Here is a 23,093-nt window from a genome sequence, read left to right as displayed (position 1 = left end):
TGTATACTTTAAATTTAAGCAAAATATTTAGTTACTAACTTTTGTTGGCAAAAGTGTCTAGCTAAATTAGAGCTAGGTTTGGTAACCTAACCAACAGCTTTTATACAAGAACTGAGCAGCTAGATAACTAAAAAAACATTTTTTTACAGTAGAGGTTTCTGCTGCTGTTCACTTAATGGACCAAAGTATTAGAACACCTAAGTTACTCTTCCATAGCTTTTATATTTTCAGTGCGTTTCTACAGTAACTACTAGGCATGCTGTGTGTGTTGGCATTTGCACGTGTCAGCAATGGATGCAACCTAAAGTAGCAGCATCCATAAACTTTAAACCGCGGTCACGCCATCTGCACTTAGAAAACGCTCGGTCGCGCTATCCACACCGAAAACTGGAGTGCGCGTCTAAACCGTGTTTTACTGTAGCAGCGTGCACAGCGCACCCGGAGGAGCGGAGACTGGCGCTTCTCGTGCAGAGACTTAAAATGGAACAGAAACGAGTTTTACACCTAAATAAACTTGATTTAACGAGGTCTAATCCACAAATATACACCAGAAAGACCACTTCTTATCTGTAGAACAGTGTAACGTTTTGAAAAGGTTTGGAGTGTTATTAAATAAGCAAATCAAATTGTTCTAAAATCACAGCCCTAAATTCTTAAAGATCTTATTCTCATGTATCCCAGATATATGTTTGAAGTGATATTACTGTATCATTTTTGAGTAATTGAATACCAAAACTATCTATTCGGTTTTGTATAAAAGGGATTTTGGAGTGCTATAAAACCAAAAAAATCTAATTCTTCTTAAATCAGAACATGAAATCCTTAAATAATACCTTCCATACTATTAATGTCATGCATGTATACTGATTGTACAGTATCATTTTGGAGTAAATGAATACCAAACTTAGGAAAAATGTATATTCGGTTGTGCATAAACCAGATTTCGGTGTCCCATAAAACCTTCAAATCAAATTGTTATCCAATGAAACCAAGAAAGTCTTGAAGAAAACATTCCATTCTATTAATGACATGAGTAACAAGTGATATTACTGTATAATTTTGGAATAATTGAATACCAAACTGAGGAAAAATGTCTATTCGGTTGTGCATAAACCAGATTTCAGAGTCCTATAGAACCAGTAAATCAAATTGTTATCCAATGCCACTAACAAGGTCTTGAAAAACACATTCTATACTATTAATGTTTGGAATAATTGAATACCAAACATAGGAAAAATGTCTATTCGTTTGTGCATAAACCAAATCCTATAAAACCAGCAAATCAAATTGTTGTCTAATAAAACCAAAACAGTCTTGAAGAAAATATTCCAATCTACCAAGAACATTAGTCACAAGTGATATTACTGTGTCATTTTTGAGTAATTGGATAGCAAATTTAGAAAAAAAATGCCTGTTCAGTTGTGCATAAACCAGATTTTGGAGTCCTATAAACCATCAAATCAAATTGTTATCCAATGGAACCAAGTCCTTCTTGATAAACACATTCCATACTAGTTTTATAGGACCCCGAAATCTGGTTTATTCACAACCGAATAGACATTTGGTTTCCAATTAATCCAAAATTATACAGTAATATCACTTGTTAAATATTAAAAAAATATTTTACATGCGAAAAATGTCTATTCGGTTGTGCATAAACCAGATTTTAAGGTCCCATAAAACCAGCAAATTAAATTCTTATCCAATGCCACCAAGACATTCTTGAAAATCACATTCCATACTATCATTGACATGAGTAACAAATGATATTACTGTATCATTCTGGAGTAATTGAATACCAAGCTTAGGAAAAATGTCTATTTTCTTTTGCATAAACCAGATTTTAAGGTCCTATAAAACCTGCAAATCAAATTGTTATCCAATGCTACCAAGACTACCTTAAGAAACACATTCCTTACTATTAATGACATGAGTAACAAAGGATATAACTGTATCATTTTGGATTAATTGGATACCAAATTTAGGAATAAATGTCTATTCGGTTGTGCAAAAACCTGATTTCGGAGTCCTACAAAACCAGCAAATCAAATTGTTATCCAATGCCACCGAGACTGTCTTGAAGAACACATGTCATACTATTAATGACATGAGTGAAAAGTCATATTACTGTATTATTTTGGAGTAATAGAATACCAAACTTAGGAAAAATGTCTATTCAGTTGTGATAAACCACATTTTGGAGTCCTATAAAACCAGCAAATCAAATTGTTATCCAATGCAACTAATAACGTCTTGAAAACCACATTCTATACTATTATTGACATGAGTATCAAGTGATATTACTTTATCATTTTGGAGTAATTGAATACCAAACTTAGAAAAAATGTTTATTCGATTGTGCATAAACCAGATTTCTGAGTCCTAGAAAACCAGCAAATCAAATTGTTATCCAATGGCACTAACAAAGGCTTGGAAAACACATTCTATACTATTAATAACATATGTATCAAGTGATTTTACTGTACCATTTTGGAGTAATTAAATATCAAACATACGAAAAATGTTAATTCACTTTTGCATAAACCAGATTTCAGAGTCCTATAAAACCAGCAAGTCAAATTGTTATCCAATGCCACTGAGACAGCCTTAAAGAAGACATTCCATACTATGCATGACATGAGTATCAAGTGATTTTACTGTATCATTTTGGAGTAATTGGATACCAAACTTGGAAAAAATGTCTATTAGGTTGTGCATAAACCACATTTCAGAGTCCTATAAAACCAGCAAATCAAATTGTTATCCAATGCCACTGAGACAGCCTTAAAGAAGACATTTCATACTATGCATGACATGAGTAACAAAGAATATTACTGTATCATTTTAGAGTAATTGGATACCAAACCTAGGAAAAATGTATATTCGGTTGTTCATAATCCAGATTTCGGAGTCCTATAAAACCAGCAAATCAAATTGTTATCCAATGCGACTAAGACACTCTTGAAGAACACATTATATACTATTAGTGACGTGAGTAACAAAGGATGTTACTGTATCATTTTGGAGTAATTGGATACCAAACTTAGGAAAAAAATCTATTTGGTTGTGCATAAACTAGATTTGGGAGTCCTATAAAACCAGCAAATCAAATTGTTATCCAATGCCACTGAGACAGCCTTAAAGAAGACATTTCATACTATGCATGACATGAGTAACAAAGAATATTACTGTATCATTTTAGAGTAATTGGATACCAAACCTAGGAAAAATGTATATTCGGTTGTTCATAATCCAGATTTCGGAGTCCTATAAAACCAGTAAATCAAATTGTTATCCAATGTGACTGAGACACTCTTGAAGAACACATTACATACTATTAGTGACGTGAGTAACAAAGGATATTACTGTATCATTTTGGAGTAATTGGATACCAAACTTAGGAAAAAATTCTATTTGGTTGTGCATAAACTAGATTTGGGAGTCCTATAAAACCAGCAAATCAAATTGTTATCCAATGCCACTGAGATAGCCTTAAAGAAGACATTTCATACTATTAGTGACGTCAGGAACAAAGGATATTACTGTATCATTTTGGAGTAATTGGATACCAAACCTAGGAAAAATGTATATTCGGTTGTTCATAAACCAGATTTCGGAGTCCTATAAAACCAGCAAATCAAATTGTTATCCAATGCCACCAATACAGCCTTAAATAACACATTCCATGTTATTAATGACATGAGTAACAAAGAATATTACTGTATCATTTTGGAGTAATTGGATACCAAACATAGGAAAAATGTATATTTGGTTGTTCATAAACCAGATTTCTGAGTCCTATAAAACCAGCAAGTCAAATTGTTATTCAATGCCACTGAGACAGCCTTAAAGGAGACATTCCATACTATGCATACCATGAGTATCAAGTGATTTTACTGTATCATTTTGGAGTAATTGGATACCAAACATAGGAAAAATGTATATTCGGTTGTGCATAAACCAGATTTCAGAGTCCTATAAAACCAGCAAATCCAAATGTTATCCAATACCACCAAGACAGCCTTAAAGAACACATTCCATGTTATTAATGGCATGAGTATCAAAGAACATTACTGTATCATTTTGGAGTAATTGGATACCAAACATAGAAAAAAATTCTATTTGGTAGTGCATAAACCAGATTTGGGAGTCCCATAAAACCAGCAAATCAAATTGTTATTCAATGCCTTTGAGACAGTCTTGAAGAACACATTCTATATTATTATTGACATGAGTATCAAGTGATATTACTGTATCATTTTGGATTAATTGGATACCAAACTTAGAATAAATGTCTATTCGGTTGTGCATAAACCAGATTTTAAGGTCCCATAAAACCAGCAAATCAAATTTTTATCCAATTCCACTGAGACAGTCTTGCAGAACACATTCCATACTATTATTGACATGAGTAACAAGTGATATTACTGTACAATTTTGGATTAATTGGATACCAAATGTCTATTCGGTTGTGAATAAACCAGATTTCGGGGTCCTATAAAACTAGTATGGAATGTGTTTATCAAGAAGGACTTGGTTCCATTGGATAACAATTTGATTTGATGGTTTATAGGACTCCAAAATCTGGTTTATGCACAACTGAACAGGCATTTTTTCTAAATTTGCTATCCAATTACTCAAATATAGTAATATCACTTGTGACTAATGTTCTTGGTAGATTGGAATATTTTCTTCAAGACTGTTTTGGTTTTATTAGACAACAATTTGATTTGCTGGTTTTATAGGATTTGGTTTATGCACAAACGAATAGACATTTTTCCTATGTTCGGTATTCAATTATTCCAAAATTAAACAGTTATATCACTTGTTACTCATGTCACTAATGGTATGGAATGTGTTCTTCAAGACTTTGTTAGTGCCATTGGATAACAATTTGATTTGCTGGTTTTATGGGACTCCGAAATCTGGTTTATGCACAACCAAATAGACATTTTTCCAAGTTTGGTATCCAATTATTTCAAAATGGTACAGTAAAATCACTTGATACTCATGTCAATAATAGTATAGCATGTTTTCTTCAAGACTTTGTTAGTGCCATTGGATAACAATTTGATTTGCTGGTTTTCTAGGACTCTGAAATGTGGTTTATGCACAACCAAATAGACATTTTTTCCAAGTTTGGTATCCAATTACTCCAAAATGATACAGTAAAATCACTTGATACTCATGTCAATAATAGTATAGCATGTGTTCTTCAAGACTTTGTTAGTGTCATTGGATAACAATTTGATTTGCTGGTTTTATAGGACTCTGAAATGTGGTTTATGCACAACCGAATAGACATTTTTTCCAAGTTTGGTATCCAATTACTCCAAAATGATACAGTAAAATCACTTGATACTCATGTCAATAATAGTATAGCATGTGTTCTTCAAGACTTTGTTAGTGCCATTGGATAACAATTTGATTTGCTGGTTTTCTAGGACTCTGAAATGTGGTTTATGCACAACCAAATATAAATTTTTTCCAAGTTTGGTATCCAATTACTCCAAAATGATACAGTAAAATCACTTGATACTCATGTCAATAATAGTATAGAATGTGTTCTTCAAGACTTTGTTAGTGTCATTGGATAACAATTTGATTTGCTGGTTTTATAGGACTCTGAAATGTGGTTTATGCACAACCGAATAGACATTTTTTCCAAGTTTGGTATCCAATTACTCCAAAATGATACAGTAAAATCACTTGATACTCATGTCAATAATAGTATAGCATGTGTTCTTCAAGACTTCGTTAGTGCCATTGGATAACAATTTGATTTGCTGGTTTTATAGGACTCTGAAATGTGGTTTATACAGAAGTGAATCAACATTTTTTGTATGTTTGATAATTAATTACTCCAAAATGGTAAAGTAAAATCACTTGATACTTATGTTATTAATAGTATAGAATGTGTTTTTCAAGACTGTCTCGGTGGCATTGGATAACAATTTGATTTGCTGGTTTTATGCGACCTTAAAATCTGGTTTATACACAACTGAATAGACATTTTTTCTAAGTTTGGTATCCAATTATTTCAAAATGATACAGTAAAATCACTTGATACTCATGTCAATAATAGCATAGAATGTGTTCTTCAAGACTTTGTTAGTGTCATTGGATAACAATTTGATTTGCTGGTTTTATGCGACCTTAAAATCTGGTTTATACACAACTGAATAGACATTTTTTCTAAGTTTGGTATCCAATTATTTCAAAATGATACAGTAAAATCACTTGATACTCATGTCAATAATAGTATAGAATGTGTTCTTCAAGACTTTGTTAGTGTCATTGGATAACAATTTGATTTGCTGGTTTTATAGGACTCTGAAATGTGGTTTATGCACAACCGAATAGACATTTTTTCCAAGTTTGGTATCCAATTACTCCAAAATGATACAGTAAAATCACTTGATACTCATGTCAATAATAGTATAGCATGTGTTCTTCAAGACTTTGTTAGTGCCATTGGATAACAATTTGATTTGCTGGTTTTCTAGGACTCTGAAATGTGGTTTATGCACAACCAAATATAAATTTTTTCCAAGTTTGGTATCCAATTACTCCAAAATGATACAGTAAAATCACTTGATACTCATGTCAATAATAGTATAGCATGTGTTCTTCAAGACTTTGTTAGTGCCATTGGATAACAATTTGATTTGCTGGTTTTATGGGACTCCGAAATCTGGTTTATGCACAACCGAATAGACATTTTTCCAAGTTTGGTATCCAATTATTTCAAAATGATACAGTAAAATCACTTGATACTCATGTCAATAATAGTATAGAATGTGTTCTTCAAGACTTTGTTAGTGTCATTGGATAACAATTTGATTTGCTGGTTTTATAGGACTCTGAAATGTGGTTTATGCACAACCAAATAGACATTTTTTCCAAGTTTGGTATCCAATTACTCCAAAATGATACAGTAAAATCACTTGATACTCATGTCAATAATAGTATAGCATGTGTTCTTCAAGACTTTGTTAGTGCCATTGGATAACAATTTGATTTGCTGGTTTTATGGGACTCCGAAATCTGGTTTATGCACAACCGAATAGACATTTTTCCAAGTTTGGTATCCAATTATTTCAAAATGATACAGTAAAATCACTTGATACTCATGTCAATAATAGTATAGAATGTGTTCTTCAAGACTTTGTTAGTGTCATTGGATAACAATTTGATTTGCTGGTTTTATAGGACTCTGAAATGTGGTTTATGCACAACCAAATAGACATTTTTTCCAAGTTTGGTATCCAATTACTCCAAAATGATACAGTAAAATCACTTGATACTCATGTCAATAATAGTATAGCATGTGTTCTTCAAGACTTTGTTAGTGCCATCGGATAACAATTTGATTTGCTGGTTTTATGGGACTCCGAAATCTGGTTTATGCACAACCGAATAGACATTTTTCCTAAGTTTGGTATCCAATTACTCCAAAATGATACAGTAAAATCACTTGACACTCATGTCAATAATACTATGAAATGTGTTCTGAAAGACTTTGTTAGTGCCATTGGATAACAATTTGATTTGCTGGTTTTCTAGGACTCTGAAATGTGGTTTATGCACAACCAAATATAATTTTTTTCCAAGTTTGGTATCCAATTACTCCAAAATGATACAGTAAAATCACTTGATACTCATGTCAATAATAGTATAGCATGTGTTCTTCAAGACTTTGTTAGTGCCATTGGATAACAATTTGATTTGCTGGTTTTATGGGACTCCGAAATCTGGTTTATGCACAACCGAATAGACATTTTTCCAAGTTTGGTATCCAATTATTTCAAAATGATACAGTAAAATCACTTGATACTCATGTCAATAATAGTATAGAATGTGTTCTTCAAGACTTTGTCAGTGCCATTGGATAACAATTTGATTTGCTGGTTTTATAGGACTCTGAAATCAGGTTTTTGCACAATCGAATAGACATTTTTCCTAAGTTTGGTATCCAATTACTCCAAAATGATACAGTAAAATCACTTGTTACTCAAGTCATTCATAGTATAGAATGTGTTCTTCAAGACAGTCTTGGTGGCATCGGATAACAATTTGATTTGCTGGTTTTATGGGACTCTGAAATCTGGTTTATGCACAACCGAATAGACATTTTTCCTAAGTTTGGTATTCATTTACTCCAAAATGATACTATATACTAGTATACATGCATGACATTAATAGTATGGAAGGTATTATTTAAGGATTTCATGTTCTGATTTAAGAAGAATTAGATTTTTTTTGGTTTTATAGCACTCCAAAATCCCTTTTATACAAAACCGAATAGATAGTTTTGGTATTCAATTACTCAAAAATGATACAGTAATATCACTTCAAACATATATCTGGGATACATGAGAATAAGATCTTTAAGAATTTAGGGCTGTGATTTTATAACAATTTGATTTGCTTATTTAATAACACTCCAAACCTTTTCAAAACGTTACACTGTTCTACAGATAAGAAGTGGTCTTTCTGGTGTATATTTGTGGATTAGACCTCGTTAAATCAAGTTTATTTAGGTGTAAAACTCGTTTCTGTTCCATTTTAAGTCTCTGCACGAGAAGCGCCAGTCTCCGCTCCTCCGGGTGCGCTGTGCACGCTGCTACAGTAAAACACGGTTTAGACGCGCACTCCAGTTTTCGGTGTGGCTAGCGCGACCGAGCGTTTTCTAAGTGCAGATGGCGTGACCGCGGTAACTTTAAACGTAGGCAAAATATTTGGCTAATTCAGTATTTTGTAGGCAAAAATGAATAGCTACAGCTTTAATAAAAGAACTGGGCCATAGCTTTTATATTTTCTATTATATTTTCAGTACTTCGTTACAGTAACTACACATGCTGCGTGTGAGCAATTGCACATGTCAGCAATGGACATTTCTTTTTTTTTTCTAAACTTAAATTCGCAATGGACATTTCTACCACTTACCAGGACAACTAGATTAACTAACTAGCTATATTACCCATGTTACTGTGTTTTTCAGGACCACATATGTCCAACAAACATAACCTACTGTATAGTAGCTGATAGGTAACGTTAGATAAATGTTTATTTGATTTTCTACATTGAATGTATACTTTAAATGTAGCCAAAATATTTGGTTATTCAGTATTTTGTTGGCAAAAGTGTCTAGCTAAAGCTTTAACGAAATAATAGGTAGCTAGCGTTAGCTAACTAACTAGCTAACCTATCTAACATCAAAACTGAACGGTTGCCACAGCGTTAGCTAGACAGCTAGCTAGCTATTTAGCTAGGTTGGCTAAAGCTAATTAGCTAGCTAGCTAAACTGGACAGCGTAGCAGCTTACGGTTGTTGTACGAACGACGTGTCTGTTACGTCGTTTTTTCCCAATAGACAACTTAACAATAAACAGTTTAGTCCACTGAAAAGTGAGCACAAAACACACAAAGAGACGCTTGCTAGCGTTAGCAAGGTGTTAGCAGGCTAGCACGCAAACACAGCCATCTAGGATGACATCATACCTCTCTCCTCTCGCCGTGTCTCTCTCTCTGAGCCGAGCTGAGTGCGCTGGATCTCCTCCCTCCTTTATCTATTCCCACTGAGAGACGATCGATTGAGGAGCTTTCATGAAGCCATACGAGCCCCTGCTACCTGCTGGAAGAGCGGAGTTTAAAGGTTAAAGAGACCAGTTCCCCCCTGTTCGCCTGTCAACCCAGCTAAAGCGGTGTTCTGTCGAGCTGTGCCACCCATTGATATGTGCTTCTTTCTTAAACAACGGAGCTGCGCATGCGCTGACCCACATTTTTATGTTTTTATGTGTTTTTCATGATTTTTTTTGTTTTCTTTAGGTGCATTAACAACCAGAGCTCACTAGCAGTATTTGCTTGAGTGTTACAAAAGTGTAAATGTAAATTACTATTGTTATCTTTTTCTTCATTTTATATTTTAAAAAGTATTTACTTTTTATGTGTCTCCAAACCACCACTAACCATCACTTTTATTTGTAAATCAAGGGACCAGAGTCTTGAGGAAGAGTGGAAAGGCACACAGTCCAAACTGCTTGAGGTCTAGTGTGAAGTTTCCACAATCAGTGATGGTTTGGAGAGCCATGTCATCTGCTGCTGTTGATTCACTGTGTTATATCAAGTCCTAAGTCAGTGCAGGGTTTTCCTGGAAAATCTTACAGCACTTCATGCTACCCTCTGCTGACAACTTTTATGCAGATGCGGATTTCATTTTCCAACAGGACTTGGCATACTGCCCACGCTACCAAAAGTATCAATTGGTCTTATATAAAATTATAATTTTCTGAGATGCCTTACTGATTTTTGGGGTTTCATTGGCTGTAAGCCACAATTATAAATAATGAAATAAATAAACTATTAAAATAGATCACTCTGTGTAATGTATCTATATAATATATCAGTTTCACATTTTGAACTGAATTACTAAATTAAAGTAACGTTTCAATAAAGTTACTTTAATTTAAGTATCTTAGCTGAGCTGGGTTCGATCAACACAACTGAAAAAAAAAAAAAAACAAAGCGAGCCAGTTTAGCTTGGAGGGGAAAAACACACTGCTATTGTGCAATTGTGCACAACACAGCGTAGCTATAAATTATTTTTAGGTATTTTTTTTTAAACAGAGAAACATCTAAATTGCTAACTAAAATATGAATATATGGCTTTTTAAACTTGAGACGTCCATCAGATAGCTACGTTACGCTGAAATAAACCCAAAAAACAGCATTCTTTCGTGAAATATTTAAACAACCACCTTCACACGCTGCTGAGCCAGTCACTGATGTAATATTTTCCTCGTTAAAAGGGGCGTGGCTCTCAAAGGGCAGCATTACATACCTGGACAGAGGCGCGTGTTACTATTAGCCAGGTAATCGCCACGTCACCTTCTACAGGTACACTCTTCTCAAAAGTATCTAGACTTCTGCTGCTTTAATATTTACCCCTTGTTGAGACTAATGTTCAGATGTGGACTGAAGACCTACATGGTGCCTTTTCTTGCAATAAATTATAATGATGTGCAATTTTAGCCGTTCCTGAATATCCTAATAGGGTCCTCCTACAGGTAAACTAACCTGATAAGGTGCCCCGGTTAGATGCTCCTCTACTAAAGAAGAAAGAAGTGCTCCACCAGTGGATACAATATGATTTGGGTCTGTATAGGTGTCCATCACAATGGGATAACCTGTATTTGATGGTACACGACAAATTACATTACTGTCAAACTTGCATCTATTCTATATATAGTGTCAGATAACAATATTTATTTATACTGTTCATTATTGTGGGATGTCTTGACAATTTGATTATGATTATTGTAATCTGTAAATATTTAATGGGTTAATAAGGAACCCCTAATATACCAAGTTAGAAAAATTTAATTTACACAAAACTAAAAATAAATTGTTCTCTCAGTATAAGAACAATGCCCCCCCTAAACTGTGGGATAACAATATCCATATACATTTTAAATTCCTCCACTAATTCTCAATATGAATGAAAGAGGGCGCTGTTGAATCCCATCTAATTTGAGGGCTTTACAAAGAACTTTTATGGAGGAGATGACTCACTTGAGAATGAGTTCATGGTTTGTCAGACACTAGAGGGCGCATTTTAGAAGGAGTCTAAAATGAATGGGTTCATATGGATCAATTGAAGCAAAATCATAATTCGATCATGTCTACACTGAAAAAATACGAATTGTATTAACATGGAGCGATTTCAAATGTTTCAGTACCACAGGCTTATTTTAAGATTTTAAACTCCAGTTATACACATTTTAAATATGCTCTGACTGTTACTTCAGCATCTGGGGCCAGTTGTTCAAAAATTGTAATCCGGATCAAAATTATCCAGATTTGGTAATCACATTTTTTGCTATCCAGGATCAGGTGATCTGTCTTACTTTTAAGCCAGTTTTTCAAAGCAATATTGGATTGGATCAACCTGATCCAGAAACACAGTTTTCAGGATTACCTAATCCGGATTACCAGCTATGTAAAAAACAGATAGAAGAACCAACAGGGGTTGATGACTCCTTTTCTTGCAGTAACAAGATACTGTTTATTGCAAAACAATACGAGCAATTGAGCGTTCTGCAGAGACGCTTTGCATGACTTAACTATTTGCGAGTCGAACCACAGGGAGCATGCAACATAACACTTGCATGTATTGTCCTGCCCAATGTTGCTACCAGACGCAATGTCCCTCTCTGTGATGTTCATGATGCACCTGAACCAGAACAAACTCTGGTGTTCTTTGCAATTGTTCGAAATTATTTTTGACAGCTTCATATCTGATGAATGTTTCTTTGACATTAATATACAGTGATGAATGACAGTGACGTAGATGAAAAAAATCAATATATTATTTTTGTTTGTTATTAAAATCTTTTGGGGGGTTTATTTAATGGGGTCAAGATTGTTTTTATTTTTACGTTACTATAGAAAAAGGCTTAATTGGTAGCCAATGTCTACTTTATCACTGTAATGGTTAAACAGGTCAAGTGTAAAATAGAAGTAAATGTATATACACTAAATTGTACAAATGTATATATTTTTTTTACTTTAAAACTTTGATTTTAAAGTTTTACCACATTTTCTTCATGAAATCCACTTTGAAATCCTACCCCTTGTTGGGATCAGGGTAATCCTGTTTTTTGGATCAAAGTTATCCAAATCCTACTGAAAAGTTTTGAACAACAGAAACTGAAGGTTTGATCCATTTACAAACTAGGATTGGATTACGTGATCTGATTCGATTTTAGAATGCTTCTTTTCCTTTTGAACAACCCGTTTTTCAGATTTAATCCAATCCGATAACCAAAATCCGATCAGATTTCCTTTGAACAACTGGCCCCTGCTTACCAACCAATCAGCTCACAGTAGCAGTTATCCAAAAATGCGCCATTGTTGTCCAAAAATGTGCGCAGGTGTGCTGGATCACAGTATAAACCAATAGGGTGCCGGAATGGTATATGTTTATTTCTCATCCATCTGGATGGAGAGATTTATCTTGAGAAAGATGAGAGGCCGGAATTAAATAAGATGAAATTAAATAAAAAATGTAAGGAGTAAAAGTAAAAAAATCTTAATATATATATATATATATTTTGTCTGAAAAATAATTATAGTTAAGTATATATACCCAAAATTTAAGTAAGTTAAAGATTAACTGGGCTTTGTTACTTGACACCTCTGATAGTACTATCACACTATTGTTAATTGGAGTTTTAGCTGTTTATTTAATGAGGACTTTTGGTCTCGCTATAGCAATTTGCAGTTATTTCCTGATACTGTTGGACACTGTAAAATAAATATGAAGTAGGTAGGCCATCCTTAAACCCACTCTGAGGAAATATAACCATAGCCATAATATGTATAGCTGCACATCTAGGACAAACCATACAGTCTATGGGAAAAACTCTCTGTGGCTTAATCTCACTGACCAATAGGAGAGCAGGAGGAGGTGACGCAGGCTGGAAGTGAGGCGCATGGCGGAGGCAGAATGTAAATAACTCTGGAGACGAGGCTTAAAGGTGAACCTGTACAGTTTGTTATTAATAGCTAACTGTTATGCTACATTAATCTACATATCCGGCTTTATTACGAGTCTATAAGAGAAAATACAGTTTTTTAGGACGTGATGTCTCTGTAGAAGGATTGGTAGGGGTGTTTATAAAGCAGAATTTCTTCATTGCCTGATTAGCTAATTACGGTAATACTGAAGGTGAGCGCTGTTCTAAAGGATTATCTCTCTGTTGTTTTAGTCTGAACAGGCTAGAACTAGGCATTTTATTAGGTTATACGGTTTGAAATCATGCTCTAATATTAATTAAAATTACTGTAAACTGAAGTTGTGTGCTACTGAAGTATGAATCAATTGGAACCAATTGTCACTCAAACAGAGAAGAAATGCATTTCTTCTCGGCTTTAAATTACTATTTTATTTGGAATAAGTGGTGTAAGTATTTTATAGAATGAAACAAAGGTTGTTGTAATCAGACATATGCATATAAATAGTAAAATCAGAAAAATCATTTTAAAGTAGTCTCTTATTTTTCTATCTTTTTTTATGTCTTTGTTCATATGTGAAATACATATAATTTATATTATTTAATTAAAAATTCCAGTATAAGAAAATAAGAAACCACACCAGTTTCTGAATCAGTTTCTCTGATTTTGCTATTTATAGATATATGTTTGAGTACAATGAACATTGTTGTTTTATTCTATAAACTACGGACAACATTTCTCCCAAATTCCAAATAAAAATATTGTCATTTAGAGCATTTTTGCGGAAATGAGAAATGGCTGAAATAACAAAAAAAGCAGAGCTTTTTAATCTCAAAGAATGCAAAGAAAACATGTTAATATTATTAGGTTTTATAAGTTCAGAAATCAATATTTGGTGGAATAACCCTGGTTTTAGTCACAGTTTTTCTGCATCTTGCTAGGTTCTTCTCCATCAGTCTTACACACTGCTTTTAGATAGCTTTATGCCACTGCTGGTGCAAAAAAATCAGACTGGTTTAGCTTGGTTGGATGGCTTGTGATCATCTATCTTGCTCTTGATTATATTCCAGAAGTCACTGAAACCACATTTGAGTGGGACTAGATATTCAAGAAATTAAGCTGCTTAAAATATGTTTATTTTTTTATCATGTTGTAGAACATAAAGTTCTATATCAGCACTGACTGTTTTACTCTTCTCCTCTACAGAATAGAGTTATGAGACTCCTGACTCACACAGCGCGCTGTGTTTTACACACACACCCTCCTCCACCAGGGAGCAGCAGAGGATTCTGGGGCTGGCTCAACGCTGTGTTTAATAAGTAATGTATTCCAGTGTAGCTCATTACAAGCAGTCACTGTCACACCTTTATTGAACTATATATTGTCCCACATATAATTGTGATAAGTGATATTACTACCAATATAAGACTATTTCTTACCACTGATATAATACCAATGTGCACCAATGTGCGATGAGTGAATTCTGCGCGGATGCTAAAATCCGATTACACATGCATAAATATGCAGATACTCATATACACATTAATGGGGCAGGTGTTAGCACTGCGTTGTAGAGTGGCCAGTATCGCTCTGACCTTTTCAGACATAAAGAAATAAATTGTCAAATATCGGTTTGAAATATTGGCCATATCAATACTTATATAATTCAGATATCATTGTGCATCCATAATTTATACATCCCTTGAACATTTTGTGGGCAGAAAGACACTGTATACTGTAAACACTGTATACTATACTGTAAACAGGGCTTTAGAAATGAAGCTGAGCTGTGTCTCTCTCTCTTTTTGTGTTGTAGAGTTGATTATGAGCGGATTAAGACGGTTGGGCCGGACCGTGCGGCTGCTGAATGGCTCCTGAGGTGTGGGGCTAAAGTTCGTTTCTGTGGTTTCGACCGCTGGCAGCATGACTATAATGGGCTCCCGACTGGACCGCTGGGTCGCTATAAGATACAGGCTATTGATGCTACAGAGTCCTGCATCATGTACCGGGGCTTTGATTATCTGAGTAAGTAAATTCCACACACATTATTGTACACTGCTGAAGTGGCATCATGAGACTGGTATCCTCAAAAACACCCGAAACACACCAGCAAGCTTTTCTACAGGAGGATATTTAGGCATTTAGAATCCATTTACTCTCTCAAACAGCAGCAGTTCTCATTATATGTCCAACCCACAGAACTCTATTGGCGAATTAAAATTAGGATTGCGTTATTGTCACATTTAATGAGCTTTCTTACTTCTTACTAAAGAATTTGAAAAATGGTCAAAAAGGTTAGTTTGTGTAACTAATCATTGTAAATAGGCCTGACACAATAATAATAATAATAATAACATTATGGACTTATCATACAATAAATGGACATGACCTCTATAAGTTTAGCTACATATGAATTAACTTCACCAATAAAAGATAATACAGCTCTTAAAATATTATTAAATAAAAGATTATTGGCCTTTGGAAAAATGAAATTGAATTATTATGCCATTGTATAATCACTGTATCAAAATAATTAATTGGACCTAAAAAGACAAAATCCTTGTTTATCGCAATTGTTTATTTAAAAAATCTTATCAAGACCTGATTGTTAGCAAATATTTATATAGTTTTTTTTTTTTTATGTGAATTATTGTAGAATATTTAGATTTTCTGTTGACTGTCATAACTACACTAAGAATTGAGCATTTTTTCTTCAAATTGAATTTCAGAATTGTGATTATCTTCATTATACAGCCAGTATAATGGCACTATGCACCATTATGGAGCCAGTAGATGCTGGGGAAATACTGGGCAATGTTTTAGACCAGCCATATTTATTATAGACGTAATGTTTCAAAAGGATCGTTTCAGACCTGACATGAATCTGCATAGTTGTTGACCTACAAAGGCAGGATGTCCACAGGTATTTCATGAGTAGAGTGTACAGTCTTGCAGTTTGTATCTTGGCTCTGATTACATCTGAATGTGACCTGCAGATACAGGCCATTATCAGGTCATTAAATCCACACATATATAAAACTGTGTGACCTGCAGAGAGGAGATATTTGAGTGTTAGACAGAGAGGGTTGATTTAAAGCAGAAGGGAAGGGTTTGTATACATCACTGAGAAAGTTTCCACTGTGTGTGTCAGAGGTGAAGGTGTGCGAGAGGCCTGAGTGTCATTTAGCTGGTTGTTTGCGAAAGGATGCTTTACACCCAGCCAGTCAGCGCTCATCTGTGGCCTTAAAGCAACCCTGTACCTCATCACCTCCACACCTCCTCATACATACACATTACAACCCTACACCTGCTCAAATATACAACACAACCCTTCACCAGCGCTCGCTCGCTCGCTCACTTACTGACTTACTGACTGACTCACTGACTGCTGCTACTGCAGGAGCCACTTTAGGACACAGTATAGTACAATACAACACTACAGCATACATCTACCCTATTCATTCAGTTTTCACCTTTTTATTATTGTTTATTTATCACATTTATGTATCATAACATAATTATTTGGGATGCGCCAATATGGGAATTCTGGGATTGTTAATTATTATTGATTATACATCAAACTACAGTGTATGAAATATGTACAGATATGAAAAAAATAAGAGACAACTTAAAAATGATTAATTTCTTTGATTTTACCAAATTGGAAACCTCTGGAACATAATCAGGAGGAAGATAAATGATCACAACCATCAAACCAAGCTGAGCTGCTTGAATATTTGCAGCAGGAGTGGCATAAAGTTACCCAAAAGCAGTGTGTAAGACTGGTGTAGGAGAACATGCCAAGATGCATGAAAACTGTTGTTGAGTTATTCCACCAAATATTGATTTCTGAACTCTTAAAACTTTATGAATATGAACTTGTTTTCTTTGCATTATTTAAGGTCAGAAAGCTCTGCATCTTTTTTGTTATTTCAGTCATTTTTCATTTTCTGCCAATAAATGCTCTAAATGACTATTTTTATTTAGAATTTGGGGGAAATGTTTATAAAATGAAACAACAATGTTAATTTTACTGAAACATATACCTATAAATAGCAAAATCAGAGAAACTGATTCAGAAACTTATGTGTCTCTTACTTTTTTCCAGAGCTGTTATTTACAACACCTCAGATAGACTATATAACGTATGTATTTTTTTCTATGTATGATTTAATAGCACTAAATTAATACAGTTTTATTTTATACTATAAGAACTAGATTTCTGAACTGATGCTTTCACTACAACGTATATTTTAAGGTTGTCAGAGAAAGCTCATAGAGTTTGTAATCACTGTGAAAGTGGTAAATGTTGGCTACTGTCTGTTTAAATGCCTGTGTCTCCTGGGTGTGCACAGGAGGTTATAAAAGTGTGCAGATTGTAAAAAATAAGGTAAATCTCTCTGTTCTCTGTCTGTGTGTGTGTGTGTAGATGGTCTGCAGCATGTTGAGGAGATGAAGCTAGTTAAGTGTATATACATAGAGGACGCGTGTCTGGAGCGTTTGAGTCAGACGGAGAGCCTGCAGGCCAGCATGAGGGAGATGTCGGTTGTTTCCTGTGGTAACGTTACAGACAAAGGCATCATCGCTCTTCATCACCTGAGGTAAGAGAGGAGCACACAGCTGCCGATTCACCTTCATCAATAAATCCTCACACCCACTGTATTTATATATAGCTGATCTGTATTTAGGGCTGTACACTGTATTGTTTGTTAATCATTACTTAAATTATTATGTCTCTGCTGTCCTGAAAATTTGCTGTATGTAAATGTGGTTGATGTGCCGCAGTGGATAACACCACTCCCTGCAAGTGCCATAAATGTAAATGTAAAATAATTCTCTAACCAACTTCTGATAGTTTTATGGTTTCAAAATGCAATAAATACTTTATTATTAATAAAAAATAATACCACAAGTAAAATAAATACAACATTTAGCATACTTTATATGGCCATATGTTTGTGGACACCCCTATTAATGAATGCATTTGCCTACTTTAAGCTGGTCCATTTACTGACACAGATATGCAATAACACACGCACACAACTTGACCACTCACTGTAGAGAATTATTACCAATAGGACTTCCTGGAGCGGATACACGTGAACCTACTGGCACAATGCATGCCTAATGCCAGGCTTGGAGGGTTTAAGTGGTATAAATCCCCCAGCATTGAGCTGTAGAGCAATGGAACTGTGTTCTTTGGAATACTGGTGCTCCATGCCGTACCTTTGAGATGAGTTGGGAAAAGTTGGGGATGAGTTGAGTTTGTGGTCATCCAACATAATGATTTCACTTATGCCCTGGTCATTGAATGCAATCAGTTCCTTACAGAAATGCTAAAAAATACTAATAGAAAGCCTTCCCTGAATAGTACTCCCTGATTAACTTTTTTTAATACAGTTGATATCAGAAGAAACCAATGAGCATAAGTTCTGCTGGCAGAGCTCAGCTCCACATAGTCCATCCAGAGCATGCACTGTACACATCTTATCTGGGGGTCTCCAGTAACTAAATAACTAAGTAAATAAGCACCTTTGAAATGTATATTAAATAAATAAAATATTTAAGACATTAAGACTGAATAAAGTCACAGATATTCTAAGCACTAAACAGATATTAATACAGGTAGTAGGATTGTGTTACAAATCTACCACCTATCCAGACGTGAGTCATAGTAAGATATTATAGTTCATTAACGTCACATGTTCAGACACAATAGTGTTTGCACACGGTCTGCACATTTCACATTATTTATCCTGCTGCTTGTTCAGAACCATACTTCAGTGGCTCTCTAATGTGTGTGTATCAGTGTGCTGGAAGGTACAGTACAGGAGGTACAGTGCAATATTGTCCATATTGTGCAGCCTTTACTGTAAAATTGAAGACTTAAAGGTGCAACAGAATTAATTTATTCAGTATTTTCAGTTGTTATTTAGTGTGTAAATAGAAAGTACAACTCTGGAAAAAATAAGAGACCACTTAACATTATGAGGTTCTTTGATTTTACCAAAATTAAAACTTCTGGAATATAATCAAGTGGAAGATGGACGATTAAAACCAAGCTGAACTACTTTTGGAGCACCAGGAGTGGCATAAAGTTATCCAAAAGCAGTGTGTAAGACTGGAGGAGGAGAACATGCCAAGATGCATGACAACTGTGATTAAAAACCAGAGTTATTCCACCAAATATTGATTTCTGAACTCTTAAAATATTTTTTTCTCATTTTCTGCTAATAAATGACAATATTTTATTTGGAATTTGGGAATAATGTTGTCCGTAGTTTATAAAATAAAACAACAATATTAATTTTACTCAAACATATACCTATAAACAGTAAAATCAGAGAAACTCAAATATTGTTTTACAAAACTATGTACATGTATTGTGCTTTTGAAATTAAATGGTGATTTGCCTTTTGTAGTAGAACATAACAAGAATCAGTATCCTATCTGTGTGGTTTCTGCCTTATAGTGGCCATAGAATTTAATCACATTGCCAGCCTCGATTAGAGCTAGCAGAGCTTTAGTTAATAGGTTGTATTTACTTAATTTTTTAATATAAAAAAGTCAAGACTGTTACATAACAGTGTTGGGATTGTGGAATTGTCCCGTTTTTCAGTTTTGTTTTAGTTATGTCGGATTTAAGATCCGGTTTGTCACTTCTATGTGCCAAAGATAAATACAATTTTCTATTCTAGAGTAATTTTATTTGTAGACCATTGGGGTTCATTTTTGCTTTTGAATCAGGATTCTCAAATAACTTTATAGTTTATTGCAGTTTTCCTCACTCCCCTAGCATTGTGTTAAGCTTAAGCGTGTTGTTATTTTTTTCAGGAATCTGGAGTATTTGTTCCTCAGTGATCTGCCAGCGATAAAGGAGAAAGAGAAAACGACAGACAGACTGCAGACAGCACTTCCCAAACTCACCATAGACTTGGATTTGGCTTAGCCAAAACTTTACAGTCTACAACTTTAAATTAATCTCAAATGCTTTGACCTAGAGGCTAATACAAAAGCAGTAACAATGGGAGTGGGACACCCAAATGTACTTTTTGATGGAGCTTTTTACAAGCCAAGCTTGTAAATGTACTACTATATAAATATTACTGTTCTATTTATGTTTGTAGTTTGGGTGAATCATTGCACATTTCTTGAAGTAAAGGAAAAGTTTGGTCAACTTTGGAAAGGTTGGTCAAATTTGACCAGAACAAACAAGTAAGCCAGTGTTCTGTTAAAGCATCACATGATTGTTAAGGACTATGAAGATTATGTTCTGCTCATTGCACGGAATAGCTTCCCTTCATTTCATAATGGAAGGTACATTGTGTGAGAGATTGTGTGACAAACAGTACAGAAGTTACATGTAATTATCAAGAAAAATGTCGCAACAATGTTCTTGAGGCTTCTTACACCTGCAGGAAGGACAAAGAGACAAAGCGCACACCTGCACTGCTGAAAAGATCTTTATTACGTAACTACTTAAAAAAAATACACTATCATCTTCCCATCCTTGTTCTTCCACTGTATTAAACTCACACTCTTAAAAAAGCCCTTTGAAAAATATCATTAAATATCATAAAATAAGGCTAGGCTGCTTACACACGAAAGGCAAGGAGGTGAGTCTGAGGATTAGGAATATGATTATGAGGGTGGGGAGAGCTGGGCACATAGACTGTATATAAGAGTGGACAATATGTCCCTGTTAATTCCCTTTGTCAATAAAATAAAGTGTGTGCAGCATCTGAACTTGACTTTTGTCAGAAAAACAAGTAAACGCGATAAATGCAAGATGACGCCTCAGTCAGCTTCACGTCAAGTCTGTAAGAACATCAATATGCCATTTATTTACTAGATATACCTGAGTGTTCATGGTATCAGACGGTCAGTATAAGCTGTCCCTTAAAGTTTTCACAGCTGAAAATCACCTCATCACTATACCCCTTTAAATATCAACAAATAACTTACAGAAATAGTAATATGAAGCCAACCGACCAAAAAAAAAACTGGAGGTAAGTTTTTTGTCCTTTTGTTTTTGTGCCCCATTCACTTATATGGGAATGGGTGGGGTAAAAGGTCCTACTGCAAGCAGTCTCCAGAAATCGTAAGAGACATTTTCCTTTAGTTTTTTCCAGTCCGCTCTTATATACAGTCTATGGATGGGGATAGGTTTGTGTCTCAGATGTTTTGGCATTGGGTGCAAGTCAGTGACTAGAAAACCATTAGCACCTGTTGTTGATTTAGGCCTTTTGTCAAAAGACACTTAAAATAATCGTTCTAATTCACAAAAATCAACTAATTTTATGCGTTCAAAAATTTTGAATAAAAATGTGATGAGGGCTCATATTAAATTGATTGAACACTTTCATTCTCACACACAAAAAAATGAACACCACAAACAGTAAATCTATGAAAGATAGAAAATCAATACATGTACAAAATAAACACAAATAAAACTCAAATAATCAGAGTCCTACAGTTGTCCTTTTAACATATACAGGGGTTGGACAATGAAACTGAAACACCTGGTAATAGACCACAATAATTTATTGTCCCGACGGACAGTTCTGCTGGAAACAGGAGAATTGAGGTGCATCCCTGAAGAACATCCCTTTCAGACAGCTTCCTCTTGCGTCCACAGTTAATCCTGTTGGATGTGGTTGGTCCTTCTTGGTGGTATGCTGACATTACTCTGTCTGATACCGTGGCTCTTGATACATTACAAAGACTTGCTGTCTTGGTCACAGATGCGCCAGCAAGACGTGCACCAACAATTTGTCCTCTTTTGAACTCTGGTATGTCACCCATAATGTGTGCATTGCAATATTTTGAGCAAAACTGTGCTCTTACCCTGCTATTTGAACCTTCACTCTCTGCTCTTACTGGTGCAGTGTGCAATTAATGAAGATTGGCCACCAGGCTGCTCATATTTAGCCATAAAACCTCCCACACTAAAATGACAGGTGTTTCAGTTTCATTGTCCAACCCCTATAGTCATGTGAAAAAAAATACATATACTCAAGAAAATGGTTGCAAAAATAGTTGCACACAGAAGGAATTGGTTGATCGTTGGTTGCTCCTACATTTTCACATTTTTTCCACATGACTGTAAATAATAACTAAGACATGCAGCTCTGTTAGTCTCATACTAAACAGGGTCTTTGTTAGACTTGGACTGTATATACAACTCTTACAGCACTTTGGCAATCAGAAAGGCAGTGTTGCACTCAGATCAGTGTATTTATCTACAGCAGAGCAGGGCTCATTGTCTATCACACACACACACACACACACACACACACACACACACACACACACACTCACACACTCAAACAGACAGTCACTTGGAATACAGACAGTCCAAACACAGTCATATGCAGTCCTCAGCGGTACAGACTGCCAGTAAAACTGTAATTCAGTTCAGTAGAGGAAAATCTCTCTGCAGTCAGTTTTTCTTCCTCAAACACACACGCCTGCAGTAATACACAGAGACTGATTGGGTAACAGGAGTGAGATGACTAAGCCTCCTCAGGGGCTTCTTTCCCTGAGCACACCAGGGTAGATGATGGTGAGCATGTT

General features: G+C 35.0%; 2 protein-coding genes across 9 annotated transcripts in view; one reads left to right on the top strand and one right to left on the bottom strand.

The window, feature by feature from the left end:
- Nucleotides 1-9,770, bottom strand: part of klc1b (kinesin light chain 1b) — a 49,197-nt gene extending 39,427 nt beyond the window's left edge. For 4 of the 8 annotated variants that reach the window (XM_022684643.2, XM_022684642.2, XM_022684644.2 and 1 more), the window contains exon 1: nucleotides 9,504-9,756. The gene's annotated coding sequence lies outside the window, so the exon portion shown is untranslated. Of the gene's footprint in view, nucleotides 1-9,503 lie in introns of all 8 variants that reach the window. The other 4 variants (XM_049481193.1, XM_007248512.3, XM_022684639.2 and 1 more) reach the window with 3 other exon arrangements.
- Nucleotides 9,771-13,432: 3,662 nt separating this feature from the next.
- On the top strand, nucleotides 13,433-20,635 carry dmac2l (distal membrane arm assembly component 2 like). The gene is made up of 5 exons (XM_049481567.1): nucleotides 13,433-13,540; nucleotides 14,724-14,836; nucleotides 15,334-15,542; nucleotides 17,947-18,118; nucleotides 20,352-20,635. The coding sequence occupies exons 2-5, from the start codon at nucleotides 14,733-14,735 to the stop codon at nucleotides 20,464-20,466; spliced, it is 600 nt and encodes a 199-aa protein (XP_049337524.1). The 5' UTR covers nucleotides 13,433-13,540; nucleotides 14,724-14,732; the 3' UTR covers nucleotides 20,467-20,635.
- The last annotated feature ends 2,458 nt before the right edge of the window (nucleotides 20,636-23,093 follow it).

The sequence above is a fragment of the Astyanax mexicanus genome, chromosome 7 (genome assembly GCF_023375975.1).
Source record: "Astyanax mexicanus isolate ESR-SI-001 chromosome 7, AstMex3_surface, whole genome shotgun sequence".
Lineage (NCBI taxonomy): Eukaryota > Metazoa > Chordata > Actinopteri > Characiformes > Acestrorhamphidae > Astyanax > Astyanax mexicanus.
The sequence above is the reverse complement of the archived record's forward strand: the minus strand, read 5'-3'. Positions and strand labels throughout refer to the sequence as shown.

Coding starts and splice junctions, on each gene's coding strand:
- dmac2l (XM_049481567.1), top strand. CDS start 14,733: ATGAGACTCCTGACTCACACAGCGCGCTGTGTTTTACACACACACCCT. Junction 14,837..15,333: donor CTCAACGCTGTGTTTAATAA/GTAATGTATTCC, acceptor TTTGTGTTGTAG/AGTTGATTATGAGCGGATTA. Junction 15,543..17,946: donor CCGGGGCTTTGATTATCTGA/GTAAGTAAATTC, acceptor GTGTGTGTGTAG/ATGGTCTGCAGCATGTTGAG.